The following is an 18,225-nucleotide window of genomic DNA, read 5'->3' on the forward strand; positions in this document are numbered from 1 at the left end:
CAATACTCACAGAAGTTATTTCTAATATCAAACCAAACATTTGAAAACTCCCCACTCTCCTCATATATTTTCTCACAAAATAAAGTTTTTACAGATCAGTCTGACAAAGGATTGATAGGAAATGTGTAAATGAGATATTATGTATGCAAAGAACTATAAATATGCAAATTATAATGTGCTAGGAAGGAGAAAAATTTCAACAGTTGAGATTCATGTGTCATGATAATCACCAGAGAACAAGGACATAGAAAAGTTGTAAGGAAGGGATACTGAAGTCCTCTGGTCGAAAAGATAGGAAAAAAATTACTTCAGTGCAAGCCATCTGAATTAAAAGACAAGCCTGACAAATACTGATGATGATAATAATAGTAAACATTTATATAGCATTTTAAGATCTGCAAAGGACTTTGCAATGATTATTTCATTGATCCTTCCCAACACCTGTAGGTTCTGTTATTGTCCCCATTTTATTCAAAGTTAAATAATTCGGGTTTTTTTTGTTTGTTTCTTTTTGTCTTTGTATCCCAAGTCCTAGTGTGGTGCCTGGCACATACTCATTACTATGTAAGTACTCGATGATAGTTTGCTTGATTAATGGGTGAGCATCTTCTTCATCTGTAAAATGAAAGGATTAGTTAGACTGAATACTCTGCAAATTCTCTTCCAATGATAAATAGATGGAGTTTTGGGATTTGCTAATAACATTGAATTCCCTTAAACAAATACAAAAATCTGTCAAGGTCTGCCAACTTCTTGACCCACAATTCTTTCTCAGATTCTTCTTGCTTGAATCAAGTACACATACAGCTGATGAGTTGGTCTCCAAAGTTTCCACTTTGGATCAGCTCTGGCTATTATTCCAGCCAATGCAGCAGATCACTAACTTTGACAAAATTTTGAGATACTCTGACTGAGCAAGATAAGATTGATAAGAATGTAAAGAGCCTAGAAATATCACCAGAATTTCTGGATTTTTTTACAGAAAAATTTAGCTTCTCCATGATTTTGAATTGTTTTCTTTTACAAGATAGAAAATAACTACTTCTATATTATTCCTAATATATGAACTTTAAAAAAATATTGGATTGAGAAGAACATGGCTAATAGGGTTACTTTCGGACAGGGGCTCTTAACCTTTTTCAATCTGGTGAAACCTATGGATTTCTCAGATTAATATTTTTAAATGCATAAAATAAAATGTACAACATTAGTCTATAAAGAATCAATAAACATTTATTAAGTTCCTACTATGTGCCAGACACTGTGCTAAGCACCGAATCACAAAAAGAAACCAATTATATTAAAAAGAGCTTTCAAAAATTCACAGATCTCAGGTTAATAACCTCTGCCTTAGAGGGTAGAATAATGGAGAGGTTAGTCCAAAGTAAAACAAGGATGTACAAAATTACTTATAGTTCTTTTGGGGGTGGCAAATAATGGGAATCTGAGCAGGGTATTCATCAGTTAGGGAACGACTAAATAAATTATGATTATATGAATGTGTTGGAATATTATTATGCTATAAGAAATAATGGAGTGATTTAGAGAAAATGGTGATATCACAAGCAAATTGGGAGAATAAGGAATAGTTTACATGTCAGATCTAAGGAGAAGAGAAATTTATGACCAAACAGGAGATAGACAGCATTACTAGATATAAAATGGATGCCTCGGTTTATATATATTAATCAAAAAAGGTTTTGTACAATAGAACCAATGCAACCACGATGCGAAGGAAATCAGAAAACTGAGAAACAATTTTTATATCAAGTGTCTCTGATAAAGGCTTCATTTCTTAAATATATAGAGAAATTTGTCAAACTTATAAAAATATAAGTCATTCCTTAATTGATAAATAGTCAAAAGATATGAACAAGTAGTTTTCAGATGAAGAAATCAAAGCTAGAGTCATATGAAAAATACTCTAAATCACCACTGACTACAGAAATGCACATTAAAACAACTTTGAGGTACTACCTCACACCTATCGCATTGGCTAATATGATAGAAAAGGAAAACAATAAATGTTGGAAGGAATGTGGGAAAATCAGGACACCAATGCACTGTTGGTAGAATTGTAGACTGATCAAAGTATTCTAAAGAGCAATTTGGAATTATACCCAAAAGTCCACAAAATTGTGCAGACCCGTTGATTCAGCAATACCACTACAGGGCAGGGTACCTATGTGAACAAAATATTTATAGCAGCTCTTTGGGTGGTGGCAAAGAATTGGAAATTGAGGGGATGCCCATCAATTGGGGAACAGTTGAACAAGCTGTGGTAAATGTAATGGAATACTATGGTACTATAGGAAATGACAAACAGGCTAATTTTAGAAAAACCTGAAAAGACTTGTATGGACTGATGCTGAGTGAAGTGAGCAGAACCACAAGAATGTTGTACACAGTAATAGCCATGTTGTGCGATGACTAACATTGGTAGACTTAGCCTTTCTCAGCAATGCAAGGATCTAAGACATCTCCTAAGGTCTCCTGATGGAAAATGCTATCCACATCCAAAGAAAGAGTTTGAATGCAGTTCGAATTTGCTATTTGCATTTTTTTCTTCTGTTTTGTTTTCTTTCCTCTTTCTGGTGGTTCCTCATACTGATTCTAATTCATCTTTACAACATCACTAATGTGAAAATATGTTTAATAGGCATGTATATGTATAGCCTATATCAGATTGAGAGCCATCTCAGGAAGAGAGGTGGGGAGGGAGGGGGAGAAAAAATTAAAACTCAAAAGCTTATAGAAGTGATTGTTGATAAATCAAAATAATTACACAAAATTAATACAAATAAAAATTTAAAATACATATATCAATTCAATTCAATAAACATTTATTAAGTGCCTAATATGTTTTCTCTATATATTTATGCACGCATGTGTTTGTGTGTGTGTTTGTGTGTGTGTGTATGTGTGTGTGTGTTTAGGGTTTTTTGGTTGTTTTTGTTATTTAGTTGTTTTCAGTCATGCCCGACTCTTTCTGACCCCTTTTGGGGTTTTCTTGGCAAATACACTAGAGTGGTTTGCCATTTCCTGCTCCAGCTCATTTTATAGATGAGGAAACTGAGGCAAACAGGGTTAAGTGACTGGCCCAGGGTCATACAGCTAGTAAGTACCTGAGGCAGAATTTAAACTCAGGTCTTTTTGCCTCAAGGCCTGGCACTCTATCCACTGCTCCACCTAGCTGCCCAAATACACACACACACTCACACACACACACACACACATACACACACATGATACAAATATGCGTATACGTATATGTATATGTATGTGTATGTATATGCACATGTGTATCTATCTCTATTCTTTTGAATGGGGCCAATGCAGAATTTTGTTTTGTTTGACTATACACATTTGCAAGAAAGGTTTCTTTTTCTTTCCTTCTTAAGTAGGAAAGGCCTACATAGGAGGGAGAGAGGGTGAATTTTTACCGATTAAAAAAAACACCAACTAAAAAAAAAACACCTCTGCTTTAGGGTATCTTTCAGGTTTTTTTTCCCCTGCCTATTCTGCTACATCTTTATAAATATTCTAGGAGGCCAGCCAATGAGGATCTAGTCTGTGGGTATGAATAAGGTGAAATAAGAACAAAACCAGAATAAAAAAATAATCACAACCTACTATGCAGAGTTCTGTGCTACAACAACTGAGAACATAAAAGAAATAGAAAAACAGCTTTTAGAATATAAAATTCCTGAACTAAAAGAATAGCAAATATAAATCCTAAATAATTCAATTTCAGAAAAAGAAATCAAATTCACAGTAAAGGAATTTGCAAAGGAAAAAAAAATCCCGATCTTGATGGATTGATTTGCTGGAGAATTTTATCACAGTTCCAAAGAACAGTTAGTACCAATATGACACAAAATATTCCCAAAAATTGAGAAAGCACTCTACCAGAATCCTTTAATGGGGTAACTGTAGTCCTAATATTTAAAATGGGAAGGATAAAGCATAGAAGGAGAACTCCAGACCAATATCATTAATGAATATCTATTGAAATATTTTCAATAAAGTCTTGGCAGACCATAGCAACTCATCTAAGAGGTCACTCATTATGGCTGAATGTGATTTGAAGCAGGGATAGAAGGATGTATAGATAAATAGATAATTAACATTAAGAAAATAAGCAGCATAATTCAATATGATTTTTATCATATTAATGCAAAAAAACACCCTTAAACCATTTGATTTTCTCAATAGATGCAGAAAAAGCCTTAAAAATACAACAATCATTTATGCTAAAAATACCATAAAGTATAGGCATAGAGGGACATTTATAATATTATAAAATCATCTCTCTAAAACCCCAAAGAAGCATCATATGTAGTGGAGATACATTAGAACTAGAATCAAAATATGTCTAGATGATAATATCACTAACTTTCCCAGGGCTGTCATAAAGATAAATGATATAATATTTGTAAAATACTTTGCAAACCTTAAAGTATCATACAAGTTATTATTTTTATTATACAATAAATGCAAGAATAAATCAAGGATATCCAATCTCCCCCACTATCTTTATTTGCTGATGACATGAATGGTTTACTTAGAAATTCTTAGGGAATTAGCAGATACCAAAAGAGACAACAGCTTCAATAAAGTCATAAGCTACAAAACAAATCCTAAAATCAACTGCATTTTTATACGACAATAATAAATTCTAAGAGATAATAATAGAAAGAAGAATTCCATTCCCAATAACAAAAAATGTGTAAGATATTAGGAGATCAATTTATCAAAGTACACAAAATAGGTAGCTCAATGATAGGTAATAGGTAACTCAAAAGTAGGTAACCTAGACAAGGGAGAATCAAGAAAAAAATGTAACTCAACAACACAGTGTTTGATAAACCAGGAAACATAACTTAGGAAAGAACACCTGATTAAAAACAACAATAGCTGGGAAAATCGAAAAGTAGTCTGACAGAAACTAGGCTTACACCATATTCCACAATACATTCTAAATGGATGTGTGGCCTAAATGTTACATACCATTCTATAAAAAAAAAAAAATTGTAAGAGAAGCAGATCATTGTCTTTCATAGGTATAAGTATTTTTTTAACCAAGAGAGATAAAGGCAATTATAGATGATAAAACAGAAAATTCTGATTACATGAAGCTGAAAAGATTCTGCACAAAATTAGCACACCTAGAATAAGATGAGAAGTGGTTGAATGATTAAAAAAATCTTTGTGTCAAGTTTCTCTGGTAAGGGCATGATATCCAAGATAAATAAACAACTAACAGATATATAAATAGAAGCCAAAAAGCTATTCTGCAACAGATAAATGGTCAAAGGATATGAACAACTAATTCTAAAAAGAATCACAAACCAAAAATTGGCAAAGATGACAAAAGAGAATTGTCCATATTGGAGGGGTTGAAAAATATTGGTGCATTGTTGCATGGTGAAGCTGTTGCATGGTGAAAGAAATTTGGAATTATTCAAATAAAATGACTAAAATGTCCATACCCTTTTTTTGGTTTTTCTTTTGTATGTGTCCATACCCTCTGACCCATACATTCCAATACTAGACCCCAAGGGGGACATTGTTAATAAGAACATCCCCACATATAGGATATTTATAGCAGAATTCTTTGTGGTAGCAAAAATTGGAAACAACGCAGATATACATCAGTTAGAGAATGGATAAACAAATTGTGATTTGTGAATGTATTGGAATATTACTGTGCTGTAAGAAATGATGAGTATGATGAGTACAGAGAATTAGGGAACGATCCACATTACTTGATGCAGAGTGAAGAATCAGAGCCAGGATAACAATATATACAACTACAGCAACGTAAATAGAAAGAACTTCAAAATAAATCAACAATTGAATGTTGTAGAATTGCTAAGAACAAGCATGGCTCCAAAGAAGAGATATGAGGAGATATTCCCACCCAAGGATATAGAATGTTTATCAACTGCATGTCTGAAAAATATATACATGACACACTTTTAAGCTTAACCTACATTAGTAATATGTTTTCATTGGTTTCAACAGAACAATAAATCAAACCTATTGATTTCCAAGTTGTAATGTTTGCACTGAAAATTGAATATTGGGCTCTCATGAGCCAGTTTAAGTTTGCTCAAACTGGTAGACCCTGCCTTTTTTGCAGAGGTGGGAGGTCCACAAGTTTGGTGTACATTACACATATCTTCAGACTTTTCTAGAGCATATTAGCTAGTTTTGCTGACTTTTTCTATTATTTCTATTTTTATGTTTTAAAGAATATTATTTCAAATGGGATGGGGCTGTGGGAGGGATACTATGGGAAGCTTTGATGATGCAAAAATATAAAATATATCAATATATATATATTTTTTAAAAAAGGACTCTTGCCTTAGGGAATCTTTTAGTCCCATCAAATTCTGCTGCATTTTTATAAAGATAACTTGGAATTAGCCAATGATAAACCAGTCCATGGAGCTTATTTGAATTTGCCCTATGTAGTGGTTTATATATAAAGCACAAACACTATTCTCTGTCTGCTGTCAGTCCAAAATGTGGAATTGTGAGAAGCCAGTTTCCTGTTATAAGTGAGCCCAGAGAAGATGTTATTTTACTATGGCCTTTAACCTTTATAGTACTTAGCAAATAAAGTACCACAAGCTCAATGTGTTCCTTTAATATTTATTTACGTATTGTACTTGCTATTGAAGTATAATATTTATGGAAATTATCCCCATAATTATTTGACATAGAGACATTAAAAGAAAAGAACTTTAAAAAACTGGGGTAATGTTGAATTGTTCAATGTATGAAATAAACAACTTTAGCTAAGATAAAAATACCTTGCCTAGCCACTGAATTTCTTCTCACACTGTATATTTGTACACATATTCCAGGGTGTTTTTTTTTTGCATTTTATTTCCTCCCTAATATAAATGGTTCCCCAGATAGTTCATTCATCGTTCCTGTCATAGACACTTCATATTTTTGACAGCAGAAGCTTACCTAGAAATTTAATAATTGGTACAATCCTGTTTTACTTTATATTTTCCTTCCCAAATGCCATTTTAAAGTAAAAATATAACTTCATTTCAGAAAAGCAATAACGATCTTGAAAACAAATGAAGACACAGTACTGTCAAGTTTTCTGCCTTGAAACATTATTTTTAGAATGTGCATGTGGTTTACTTATTTTTCTTGTTGTTAGATATAGTCATACTGGATTTTTTGTTTTGCTTGATTTTTATAAAACGTATTTTTAAAAAGCATGCATTTGAATTAAAATCTTTGCAAATTGTTTCATCTTTCTAAGAGTAATCAATACAAACTGACAGCTTCAGAAAATCCATGATTTTGTAATTTAATAATAGAACAACAAAATGAATTAGTTGTTCATAGTTATTATCTTTTCACAGTCTTATTAAAGAACTTCATTTTTATTACTGATTTTTGTTCTTTGTCTTATGTGTTATTTCTCTCATTTGGTGGAAGTGATAAAAAAGCATAACAAAGCATGTAGAAAAAAATGTTATCATCTTAAAGTAGATGTATATACCTTTCTGATGATTTGTCCAGGGTGTTTTTCTGTTGGTAGATCACCTATTTATCTTACTTAAGTATGTGTATGTATATATGTAACAATGTATATAGGTTTATTTGTTTAAACTTCCCAAATGTAAAAAGTAACAGATTAGTCTTGCTATTATGAACAGAATGAGATTTTTATTACATTCGGTTTTTTTGGTAACTGATTGGTGTTTTAATAAAACAAATTATTTTTCATCAAAATTGGTGGAACTCTGTTGTAGCACCAGACCACACACTGCAATATGGCTTCCAGATCAAACAAGCTAGAGAGGACCACAATGATTAAGACTTCTCTATTTACCCCTGTATAGAGCCACAGGAAGTGATTTTCCTTCCCGTTTTTATACTTCATTGCCCTCCAATGATGACATAAAGAAGTATCACCAGAGATTACTGTGAGGCACTTTTTCTTCAAAAAAATAAAATAAAATAAATACTGGCATTCCCATGTAATAATGGTAATAATGATGAAATGAAGGATAACGATTAAACCGTATAATGGAGATTAGAAAGTCTTGTTTCAAGGAGACACTAAATGATGTAGAAACATATTTTTCTAATACAGAATCTAAATTAAATCAGTGTTCATAAGGAAACTTACCCCGGCTGAGTGTCAACTGTTACACAGTGATAGGTAAAAGTGCCAAACATTTGAACTCCTAAAATTCCATATAGAAGTAGAAAGAAAAGTAGGAAAATTGAAACACTCCAAATTTGTTCTCCTGAACGCCTAGAAAAATAAATGTTTAATAATATATAAGTCAGCTTGCTTACAAGTAAAAATTCATAAAAGTTCATGAAAATTATGGATTGCAATACTTACTTCAAAATATTTGTTATCCTTGTTCTTGGTAGTTCAAATCGAAAATAAATACGGAACGCCCGGATCATAATAAGAGGCCTTGGGATCCTCAACATTCCCCAAGGTGACATCTGATCGACTATGTCAGCAATTTCAAATACCTGTAAATATGCAGTTATAGGTTTTTTTTCAGATTTCCCCTCACTTATCATATTTACATTTTCATAGACTCTAAGAATTTCATCATTACAGAGAAGCTTGAATTTCATCTAATACAATCCCTAGCTAACCAGCAATCCTGTCTACACACCATGCTCAACAAGTAGCCAATTAGCCTCTACTAGAAGACAACCAGTGAAGACAAATTTATTGTCTCTCAAAGAATACCATTCCATCTGGGAGGGGGTGATAGTGTGGAGACTGCACAAATTATTAGAAAGTTTTTCAGATTATTTTCAAAATAAATTTAGTTGCATATAGCACCCTGAATTTAAGTGAAATTGTTAAAGATAATTAAGAAAGGCTTATTAAATACTGAAACTACCAAAGCTAAAGTTTAGTTTTGTTGCATCACTGTACATCATGACTAATTTGTAAAAACAACCATGATTGTAAAACTATAATTACTTCAGAATATCAATTTTAAATATGAATAAGTATGGATAATTCATAAAAGACTCCATTTTAATTGCTTAGGTCCTTACTAAAATGATGAGATTAATGTGAGCTCTAATTTTTTATTTATAAAGATGCAAATCTAAAAGGTGTGGGAGGAGGAGAGCTGAAAACTCTATAAGGAAAAATGTAAATAGTATCATTTAATCTAAGAGAAGAAGATAAAGAAGTGTTCTAATAATGTTACTTAGCACCTTTATTCCAATGAGGATAGAGAAAACCATAAATTATAATTATATCAGAAGAAATATCAATTTAAAAGTAAGGAAGGCTTTCTAGTTATGAAGCACTCCAATTAGCTAGTAAAAGAAGCTGCCTCTTCCAATTAGATCTTTTTTTGGGGTGGGGTAGGGGGCAGTGGGAGTGAGCCATTAGCTGGATTTTTTATTGCACTGATATTAGGACCTCTTAGAAAGGAAATACTCTCTACCAATTGATAGCTGTTCTGCAACTTGAAGTCTTTAACATTGTACCTGAGATACAAGGTTAAGTGGTTTACCCTGCATCAGATAGTCTGAAAGTATCAGAAGTGCTACCCGAAGCCAAGTTTTCCTGGATAGTCAATGAGTTAGCCAATAAGCATTTCTTATAGGCTTACTATGTACCAACTACGAGAGATACAAAGGAAAGTAAAAACAGATCCTACCCTCAAGATACTCACATTCTAATGGAGGAAACTCCATGCAAATAACTCGTCACACAAGATATATACCATGTAAATGTAAGGTAATCTCATATGGAAGATACTAGCAATGGGGAATGATGAGGGAAAGGGAATCACTCCCAGCAGAAATACCAGCTCTCCCATTCACTACTCCAGGCTGCCTTACTAGCTATATCTTTAAAGCTATATATAAATTAAACAACTAGTTTAATTGAAGTCAACATAAATCATGTCTGAATACATTATGATAAGCTAGATTACTTATTACTATTATTGAGAATAAAGCTTTACTTTATGCCCTTTTCAAATTGTATATTACTCCAATTTTCCTTAGAAGAAGCCTTGTAGAATCAGTGTAGTCTTCCCTACTCTGATTTAGTTATATCTGTGGGGGTGAAAATAAGTAAGATTGTGGGAACTGTTTCCCATCAGGTTTTATCACTTAATATCCTAGAACTCACAAAGATACCTAGTTTTTCTTCTTTTATTTGATTTAATCTAATTTTTTATGTTATATGATGAGGCCAGGGGATGAAGAGCAGTCTGATATGGGGAGGATAGACAGCCAACTTTGGATCCAGTTGGAGCCATTCTGGCTATTGGATCATGGGCAAGTCACTTAACTTTTTAGTGATCCCGAGCAACACTTAAAAAAAAAAGCAGCAGAACAATGACATATCTATATTGAAAGAAGGTCCTTAAAAAAGAAAAAGAGGGGCAGCTAGATGTCGCAGTGAATAGAGCTCTGGCCTTGGAGTCAGGAGGACGTGAGTTCAAATCCAGTCTCAGAAACATGATACTTACTAGTTGTGTGACCCTGGGCAAGTCACTTAACCCTGACTGCCTCGCCAAAAAAGAAAAAGAAAAGAAAAGAAAGAAAAGACAAGAAAAGACAAGAAAAGACAAGAAAGACAAGAAAGACAAGAAAGGAAAAGAAAAGAAAAGAAAAGAAAAGAAAAGAAAAGAAAAGAAAAGAAAAGACAAGACAAGACAAGAAAAGAAAAGAAAAGAAAAGAAAAGAAAAGAGAAAAGAAAAGAAAAGAAAAAAGCCCTTCTCTCTAAGAAATCCTACATTGATGAATTCACAAGTCTAGACCAAAAAAAAAAAAGATGATGAGGATAAGCCACTTTATCTTAGGTCTAATTGTAAATACTGTGCAGATAACAGGCTAAAGTAACACACCAATTGAATAAGGGGCAGTTATAAGAGTGGGATAAATTTCTCACATATATTTCAAAAGAAAGGTTGTATTCACCAAATGGTATGCAATTAAATTTAATTGTTTATATTCTTTTTATACTTCTATTTAGATAATTTTGTTTAAGAATAGGTAGGGTATATTTCTGAAACTGTCATCCTATAATTTAAAATTATTTAATTACCTGTAACACCAAAGAAACCCAAAGGCAAAAGACCATAAATCCATCAAAAACACACCAGCGATCTTTCACGTAGGAATTATCACCCTAAAAAGGAATTTTGCACAGCATTATCATCAATTCATATGAAAATGTTGCTGAATCTCTAGAAAGGAAATATTCAAATGTCATGTATATCATTTATTAAAGTAAAGCTAGAGACAATTTCATTATCCATACTAAACAGACATTCAAAGACTCATTCCTAGGGTAGGAAATGGTAAATTCTGTTAGAAGTCCTAAGCTGATTAAATACATGTAATTATGTTGACTTCTTTTCTCCTAAGAACCCTTTCATCACTAGTTGAACTTTGAGGTTCATATAAGGGAAAAATACATCCATGGCATATCTTCATATTTAAAGAAATGAGCCAAATGAAAAACATGAAGGCAGCTCATTTCTTGGAACATTCTCCTCCTGCTGAGTTAAGAGAGTTTGCTGAAGCCAAATTACCCGAAGGAACCATTAAAAGTGTCCTATCTACAACTTTTAGGAAGGAAATGTAACCAGAATCCCAGATTTCATAGTACAGAGGTCAGTCTTTAGCAAAACAAGGACGTCCATAATCTGTGTTGCGGAGGATAACAATTATAAGACTCACATTAGTTTTGCTCAAGCTAAGAAAACAAAGAGAGGCAGAGAACCACATTTATTGAAGAAGACCTTGAGTCAGCTATTTTATGGTGTGCTTACTCCAATTTGGAATGTGTCTACATAATGTAGGTTTTCTGAAAGAAACCCTTCTTTGCAATTAGTGATGAAAATTTTCATATGCTGAAATACAAGAATCCTTTCTTGCCTTAGACTGCCTCATGTGAGTTTTATGTTTTCTGGAAGCATACAAAATCCTGGGCTTGGTCAGATATTACATTCCCTCCCTTCACTGACCAAAAAAAACCCCAACAACCCAAAACAAAACAACAGCACAGAATGTCAAGTTATTAAATAAGATAAAGAATCTCTTGAATCTTTCCACTGAAAGTCTTTTCCCAGTCATTTTTTAGGATCCAAGTTTAGTTAAGATTCTTCAAAAGAAGAGATTCAATGCTTATTCAACAAAACACAGATTATTAAAACCCACATATTTAGTAAAAATATTGATTCATTTATTTTTCTACTAGATTTATGAGTCTCACTTTCAGCTGTCATACCTATATCGTTTTGATGCTCTCTATTGCATTTGAGTCATTTAAAAAATGTTTTTTTCACTCTGCTTCTTTTACGCCCCCCATATGTCTATTGGTTGGTTGTATTGTCAACAAATCAGGAGACAGTTAAGAAATTGAGCAGAAGGTTTTAGAAGAATGGTGTTTGTGTGTTCTGGGGTGACTTCTAAAAGATGAGAGAAAAAAAGTTGGCAAGAGTGAAGGGGCCAGATGTGACAGCTATGAATGACAGGCAATGCTAAGGCCAGAGGTGGAAAAGGAAAGAATATGCCTAGAAGAGAGAGAGTATATTTGCCTGACAGACTGATTTTGTAGATAAAGTAGGAAATGAACAAAAATGTTTCTATATTTTTGAGGTTAGTTTCACAATCTGATCTCTAAAAGAGATACTAAATGGAGTATTGAATGTTAAAAAGGAAATAAATGAAAACCATCAGAAATTTCCAACACCAATAGAAATACTCTTTCTAGATTTTGTATTATCTAGGCCTAGACTGATGGTGACTATCATCACTGAAGAAATACCAAGCATACTGAATTTAGAGCACTTAGCAAATTTAATCCCTATGCTAATTTCTCACTTTTGTTCTTTGCCTTTATGAATAGGGTAAAAAGGTCTATAGCAAAACAATCTCGGTGTACTCAATAGCCAAAGTGGGTTTTTGCCTACAGAAGAAGATACTCTACTAATATGTTCCCTCCACATCTACTCTTTTGCCTAGGAAATTCCTTTTTGTGAGACAACTAATAATTTTCTATAATATATATGCTATATCCTCATTTTAAAAAACTGTGTCTATGCCCATGCTCCATGACAGCCTTATTTTAATATTTCATTATATAATAGAAGTGACCCAGAGTTCTCAAAGACAAGGCCAATAAAACCCAACCTCTGACAGGTGGTACCAAGCTGAAATGGCTTTTAATACCAGCCCAATGACAAGTCGTATCTGCTGTCTGTCAGTCAATCTAGCTAAATATGGAAAGGAGCATCACCAGAAGGTTGGTCAAGAGGTGACGAATTGGGGGGGGGGGCGGTTTGGTGACAACTGATGAAACATATAAAAATTTAAAAATGGCAATGCTCTGATGCTTTCACATGAAGAGCCAAGGAAAAGTGACTAGAGGGACCTACAAGAAAAAATAACAACAGCACTTTTGTGGTACCAAAAAAGAAAAAATCCAGAAACAAAGCAACTATTCATCAATTGGGTAATGAACCAATTCTGGTGAGTGAATTGGATAGAATATTATTCTTCAATTTTAAAAAAATCCAGGAATATGAAGAATTCATAGAAATTTGGGGGAAAACTTATGAATTGTTGCAGATTAAAGTGAGCAGAAACAAGAGAACAATTTATATGGGAAGGAAAGGAAAACATCAAAAAAAGGAATCAAAACTAGATTGTGTGTGTGTGTGTGTGTGTGTGTGTGTGTGTGCAAAATGTGACACATTTTGTCAGATTTAGGGAATACACTGGTTTGTTTTGCTTAACTGTGCTTCTTTTTACAAAGGAGAGTTCTCTTAAGCAGGGTAAGTACTATTTAGAAGTAGTGGCATATGAAAAAACAAGCAGTAAACCATTTTTTAAGAAAAAGAAAGGGTCACTGGGTGTTTGGAATCACAAAGTCCTTAGGCCGTTAACAAATCTGAACTTAGCTCTGGTTTGAAACTTTATCATTGAACAATAAAATTGATTTCATATACTACAGGAGAAGGCAAATGACCTCCCTATTGCCATTCTTGTCATGTTTCCTGGAGAGGAACTGAAATGAGTCTATGATTAGTGTCATCATCAGGCATATGGAACAAGGCCTTCCTTTTAACTGTGAATGAGGCAAGATGGGGCTAGGTTAGAATCAGTTTCTTTAGACTACCAAAATCTAAGATAGAAGTAGGAAGCCAATTACTCAGGGGGTTCAGAACAGGAGGCAAGATATAGGGAATGCAAGCTCATATGACCCCCTACCTGTACTACAGCAAAAGTCTGCTGATTAGTCTCCCTGACATAAGTTTCTCCCCACTCCAGTCCACGCCTCCCTCAACTGTCAAATTGGTCTTTCTTAAGTGCCAGTTTTATCAGGTAGAGAACCTTGTCCTCATTCAATAAACTCTAATGGCTCCCTATTACCTCTAAGATATATTTGGCTTTCAAAACCCTTCATAAATTGGCTTCTTCCTATCTTTCTAATGTTATACCTGACATCTTTCTTCACACTCTGGAAGCCAGTGACACAGGCCTCCTCAACGTTCCTTGACTAACATATTCCATATACCAACTCTGGGCATTTTCACTGACTGTCTTTCCATGCATGAAACTCTTCTTCCTCATCTCCACATTCTGGTTTCCTTGGCTTCTTTCAAGTTTCAGATAATGTCCCACCCTTTCTCAAGAGACCTTTCCCATTACTCCTTAACTTTAGCACCTTTTGTCTCAGAGTATCTGCAATTTATCCTATATATATCATATTTGTGCATGGTTGTTTACACGGTTTCTCCCTCATTAGAGTACAAGCTGCTTTAGAGGAGGGATTTTTTTTTCCTTTCTTTGCATCAATAGTCCTTATCACAGTGCCTGGCACATAGTAGGGGTTTAATAAATGCTTGTGGATTTAATTTGACCTATTTTCAATTCACTGATTGCTTATCTATTCAACTCTTCTCTCTACAAACTTTTCTTGATGATTTCATAAATTCTCATGAGTTATCATTTCTGTGTAGGTAACTATGTATTCAACTCAGCTCTTTCTCATCTCCATGCCTATTGGGGCTTTTGAATAGATGTCCCACCTGCATCTCAAACATAATATATTCCAAGATAGAACTCATTTTCTTTTCTCCCAATACTTCTGCTTTGAACTTCCCTATGTCTGTTGAGGGCAATCCCATCTTCCTAGTCACTCTTATTCACAATCTTGGAGTCATTCATGACTCAGTCTCCATCAGTTGTCAGATCTTGTCAATGCTACCTACACAATATCTCCTACACCTGCCCTTTTCTTATAGGCCACCACCCTAGTGTAGGCTTTTATTACCCCTTTCCTAGACTACTGCAAAAGTGTTCCAATTGTTTTCCCTCAAGTCTCTTTCTAATGTAATTCATCCTTCAAAATGCTCATCTTAAATGGAAGTATACAAAACCCTAGATTTGGTCAGATATTCAATTAAAGCATTCATCTGACTATTCCATTCACCTGCTATGATAACTGATGATCAGCTGTCATTTCCAGTTCTTATTACTCCCTTTCACACAATCATTGGTTTAGACAAAATGGTCTTTTTTTAAACCACATACATTATGTTCTACCTCCTGTCTTCCTTGTGCCTCTGTACAGGCTGTCCTGCTATACCTTTGTCTCTTAGAATCCTTTGTTTATTTCAAAGTTCAGCTCAAATGGAGCTTGTTTATGAGTCTTTTCCTGATTTCTCTAACAGCTAATAACTTTTATCTCCACTCCACTAAAAAAAACAAAATAAAACCAAAAAAACCCTCAGTATTTGTTGTATATTAATATATTGCACCATTTTCCTAAAAACATGTAATCTCTTGACAGACAGGGATAATTTCATTTTTGCCTTGGAGTCGCCACTACCTAGCAGAGTACATGGCACATGTTGTTGTTGTTATTCAGTTGTTTTCAATTGTGTCCAACTCTTCATGACTCCATTTGGGGTCTTCTTGGCAAAGATACTGGAGTGGTTTGTTATTTCCTTCACCATTTCATTTTATAGATGAGGAAATGGGTAAAAAGATGAGGTAAATGAGGTTTAATGACTTGCCTAGGGTCACACAGCTAAAGAGTGTCTGAGGCCAGATTTGAACCGAGGAAGATGAATCTTCCTAACTCCAGACTCAGCACTCTATCCACTTGCAAACAAAGAAATAATCAGGGAAACTTACTGTTATTCAGTCACACCTGAGTCTTCATGAGCCCATTTGGTGTTTTCTTGGCAGAGATACTGGAATGGGTTTTCTGAGTCATATGCTCTTCCATTTTTATATTTTACTTTAACACCATTGCCTTAGAATGCTCCCCTAGACTTGAAGCTAGGCTTAGTGGAATAGCATTCAAAGAAGACAGTTAATCAACTAAGGTGTCTACATGCTTCAACCATCCATTCTCTCTCTTTAGCCTCATACCTCTTGGCCACTTAACTATTAGAGGTTGACCAATTACTTTGGGGGGAGATGTCTAAGATCAACTGCATTAGTTTCTCTCTTGCCTATCTACAATTAATGACAGAAGGCAAAGATTTAGGGGTTGTAGTTCATGTCTGAGGTAAGCCCATATTAACAATGACTAGCAGAATGGAAGGACAGAGAATTATAACCTTGCTCATAGGCCATGATATAAAAGGCCTGTGTGAAGACAGAGACTATATAGGTCCACTAGTTTTCTAAAAGGTCTACTGTTGTGAAGGTGGTAGTATTTTGGATTTTAAAAATCCATACCTGTGACCTCCCAGTGTATAACCTTCCCTCACTAATACAGATCAATAAATGCTTGGCTACTTATATTTTTTGGTAATTTGAGGGCTTACTTAACACACATAAAAATGTGCAAAGCTTTTTACTCATTTTCTTCACTCCTGGTCTAGCATTTAGATTGGTGATCTTGATGGCTAGCTGAGCTGCTCTCTCAACAATGACTTTTGATTCTTAGAGGAAACATTGTGAGCAATCCTAGCACAGTCAGACTTACATCAGTAGCACTTCTAGCTCTTTGACGTGTACCAAAAACTTCCTGAATCAACTGGGTAACATGTTTTGTCTTCTTATTGCCTTCATAACCAGTACTGGGCATCAAGATCTGGCCCTTAAATCATCTTTTACTATCTTGCCTCTTGGTTTATACCAGTTTCTCTTGATCTTAATGTATCTGTCTTACTGGTTGGATGAACTCTTTGCCCTCTTCTTGAGATTTCCCAGAGTCACAGGAGTTTACGTGACTTGACTTTCCCATGGTCAAGGTCAGACTTAAGCACAATTCATCCTAACTCCAAGGCCAGCCATCTGTCCAGTATACCATGCCATGGAGGTTATGTGAGAATAAAGAGTGTAATATGCTGACCTGCTCAGGAGCTTCTAAGGTGAGCAGTGGTGACCGAACATCTCCTTTTAAACCACTTTGCCTACTCATAAAATGTGACACAAATCAGTCTGTGCAGCCTCCATAGTTTGTATAAAGTAGTATATTCTGGGTAGACATCGAGACTGAAGAGATTTCTGTAGAGGAAGTATAGAGAGTCAAGAGTACAGCTTAGAGAGGAGTGAAGACAAGATTGGCCTGGAAATTCTCAAAATGAAGATTCTGGGAGGTACCAGCCAATCAGAAAGAGAGTATGCACGGGCAGAGGCTAGTTCCAAAGTGAGAAGCAGTCCAGAAGTGGAGTGAGCTTTGAAGAGGTTTCTATGACATAGTGGATAAAGTTCTGTGAAAAAGAATCAGCAGTACAGTCTGGAGAGGAATAAAGACCTGGTTAGCCTGGACCATCTCCTTTAAAATGGACATTCTGAGAGAAACTAGCCAATCACAGGAATCACAGGCCCTAGAGGTAGATGACATTTCCAAGAGAAATAGACCAGAGGTAGAATGATCTTTAGTGTAGAAGCAGAAAAGTAGCAACCATAGTCTGGAACTTATTCAGGTACAAGTGAATAACTGGGCTTAACTATATCAGTCAATATATCAACAAGTATTTATTAAGAGCCTAGTGTATGCGAGATACTTAAAGAAGGGGTACACTAACTATTGGGGGAATCCAGGAGTGATGCTTTAGCTGCATCGAAGAGAAATATTCTAAGAGGCAAAGGTGAAGAAGGAATACATTCCAGGGAGGGGTGGACAGCCAGTGAAAAGACACAGAGATGGAATGGATTGCTGTCTCAGTTTGTCTGAGTAACAGAGTTCAGGGGAAAAGTAAAGTCCA

General features: G+C 34.6%; 1 protein-coding gene across 1 annotated transcript in view; it reads right to left on the minus strand.

Annotated features, from left to right (window-relative positions):
• The window catches only part of NALCN (sodium leak channel, non-selective), a 516,511-nt gene that overhangs the window by 437,111 nt on the left and 61,175 nt on the right, over positions 1-18,225 (minus strand). Inside the window, 3 exon segments of the mRNA XM_020964043.2 lie at positions 8,168-8,296; positions 8,390-8,529; positions 11,091-11,174. Of these exon segments, the coding sequence (XP_020819702.1) occupies positions 8,168-8,296; positions 8,390-8,529; positions 11,091-11,174 (353 nt within the window).

This window comes from Phascolarctos cinereus, unplaced genomic scaffold, assembly GCF_003287225.1.
Source record: "Phascolarctos cinereus isolate Bilbo 61053 unplaced genomic scaffold, phaCin_HiC Scaffold_7;HRSCAF=346, whole genome shotgun sequence".
Classification (NCBI taxonomy): Eukaryota; Metazoa; Chordata; class Mammalia; order Diprotodontia; family Phascolarctidae; genus Phascolarctos; species Phascolarctos cinereus.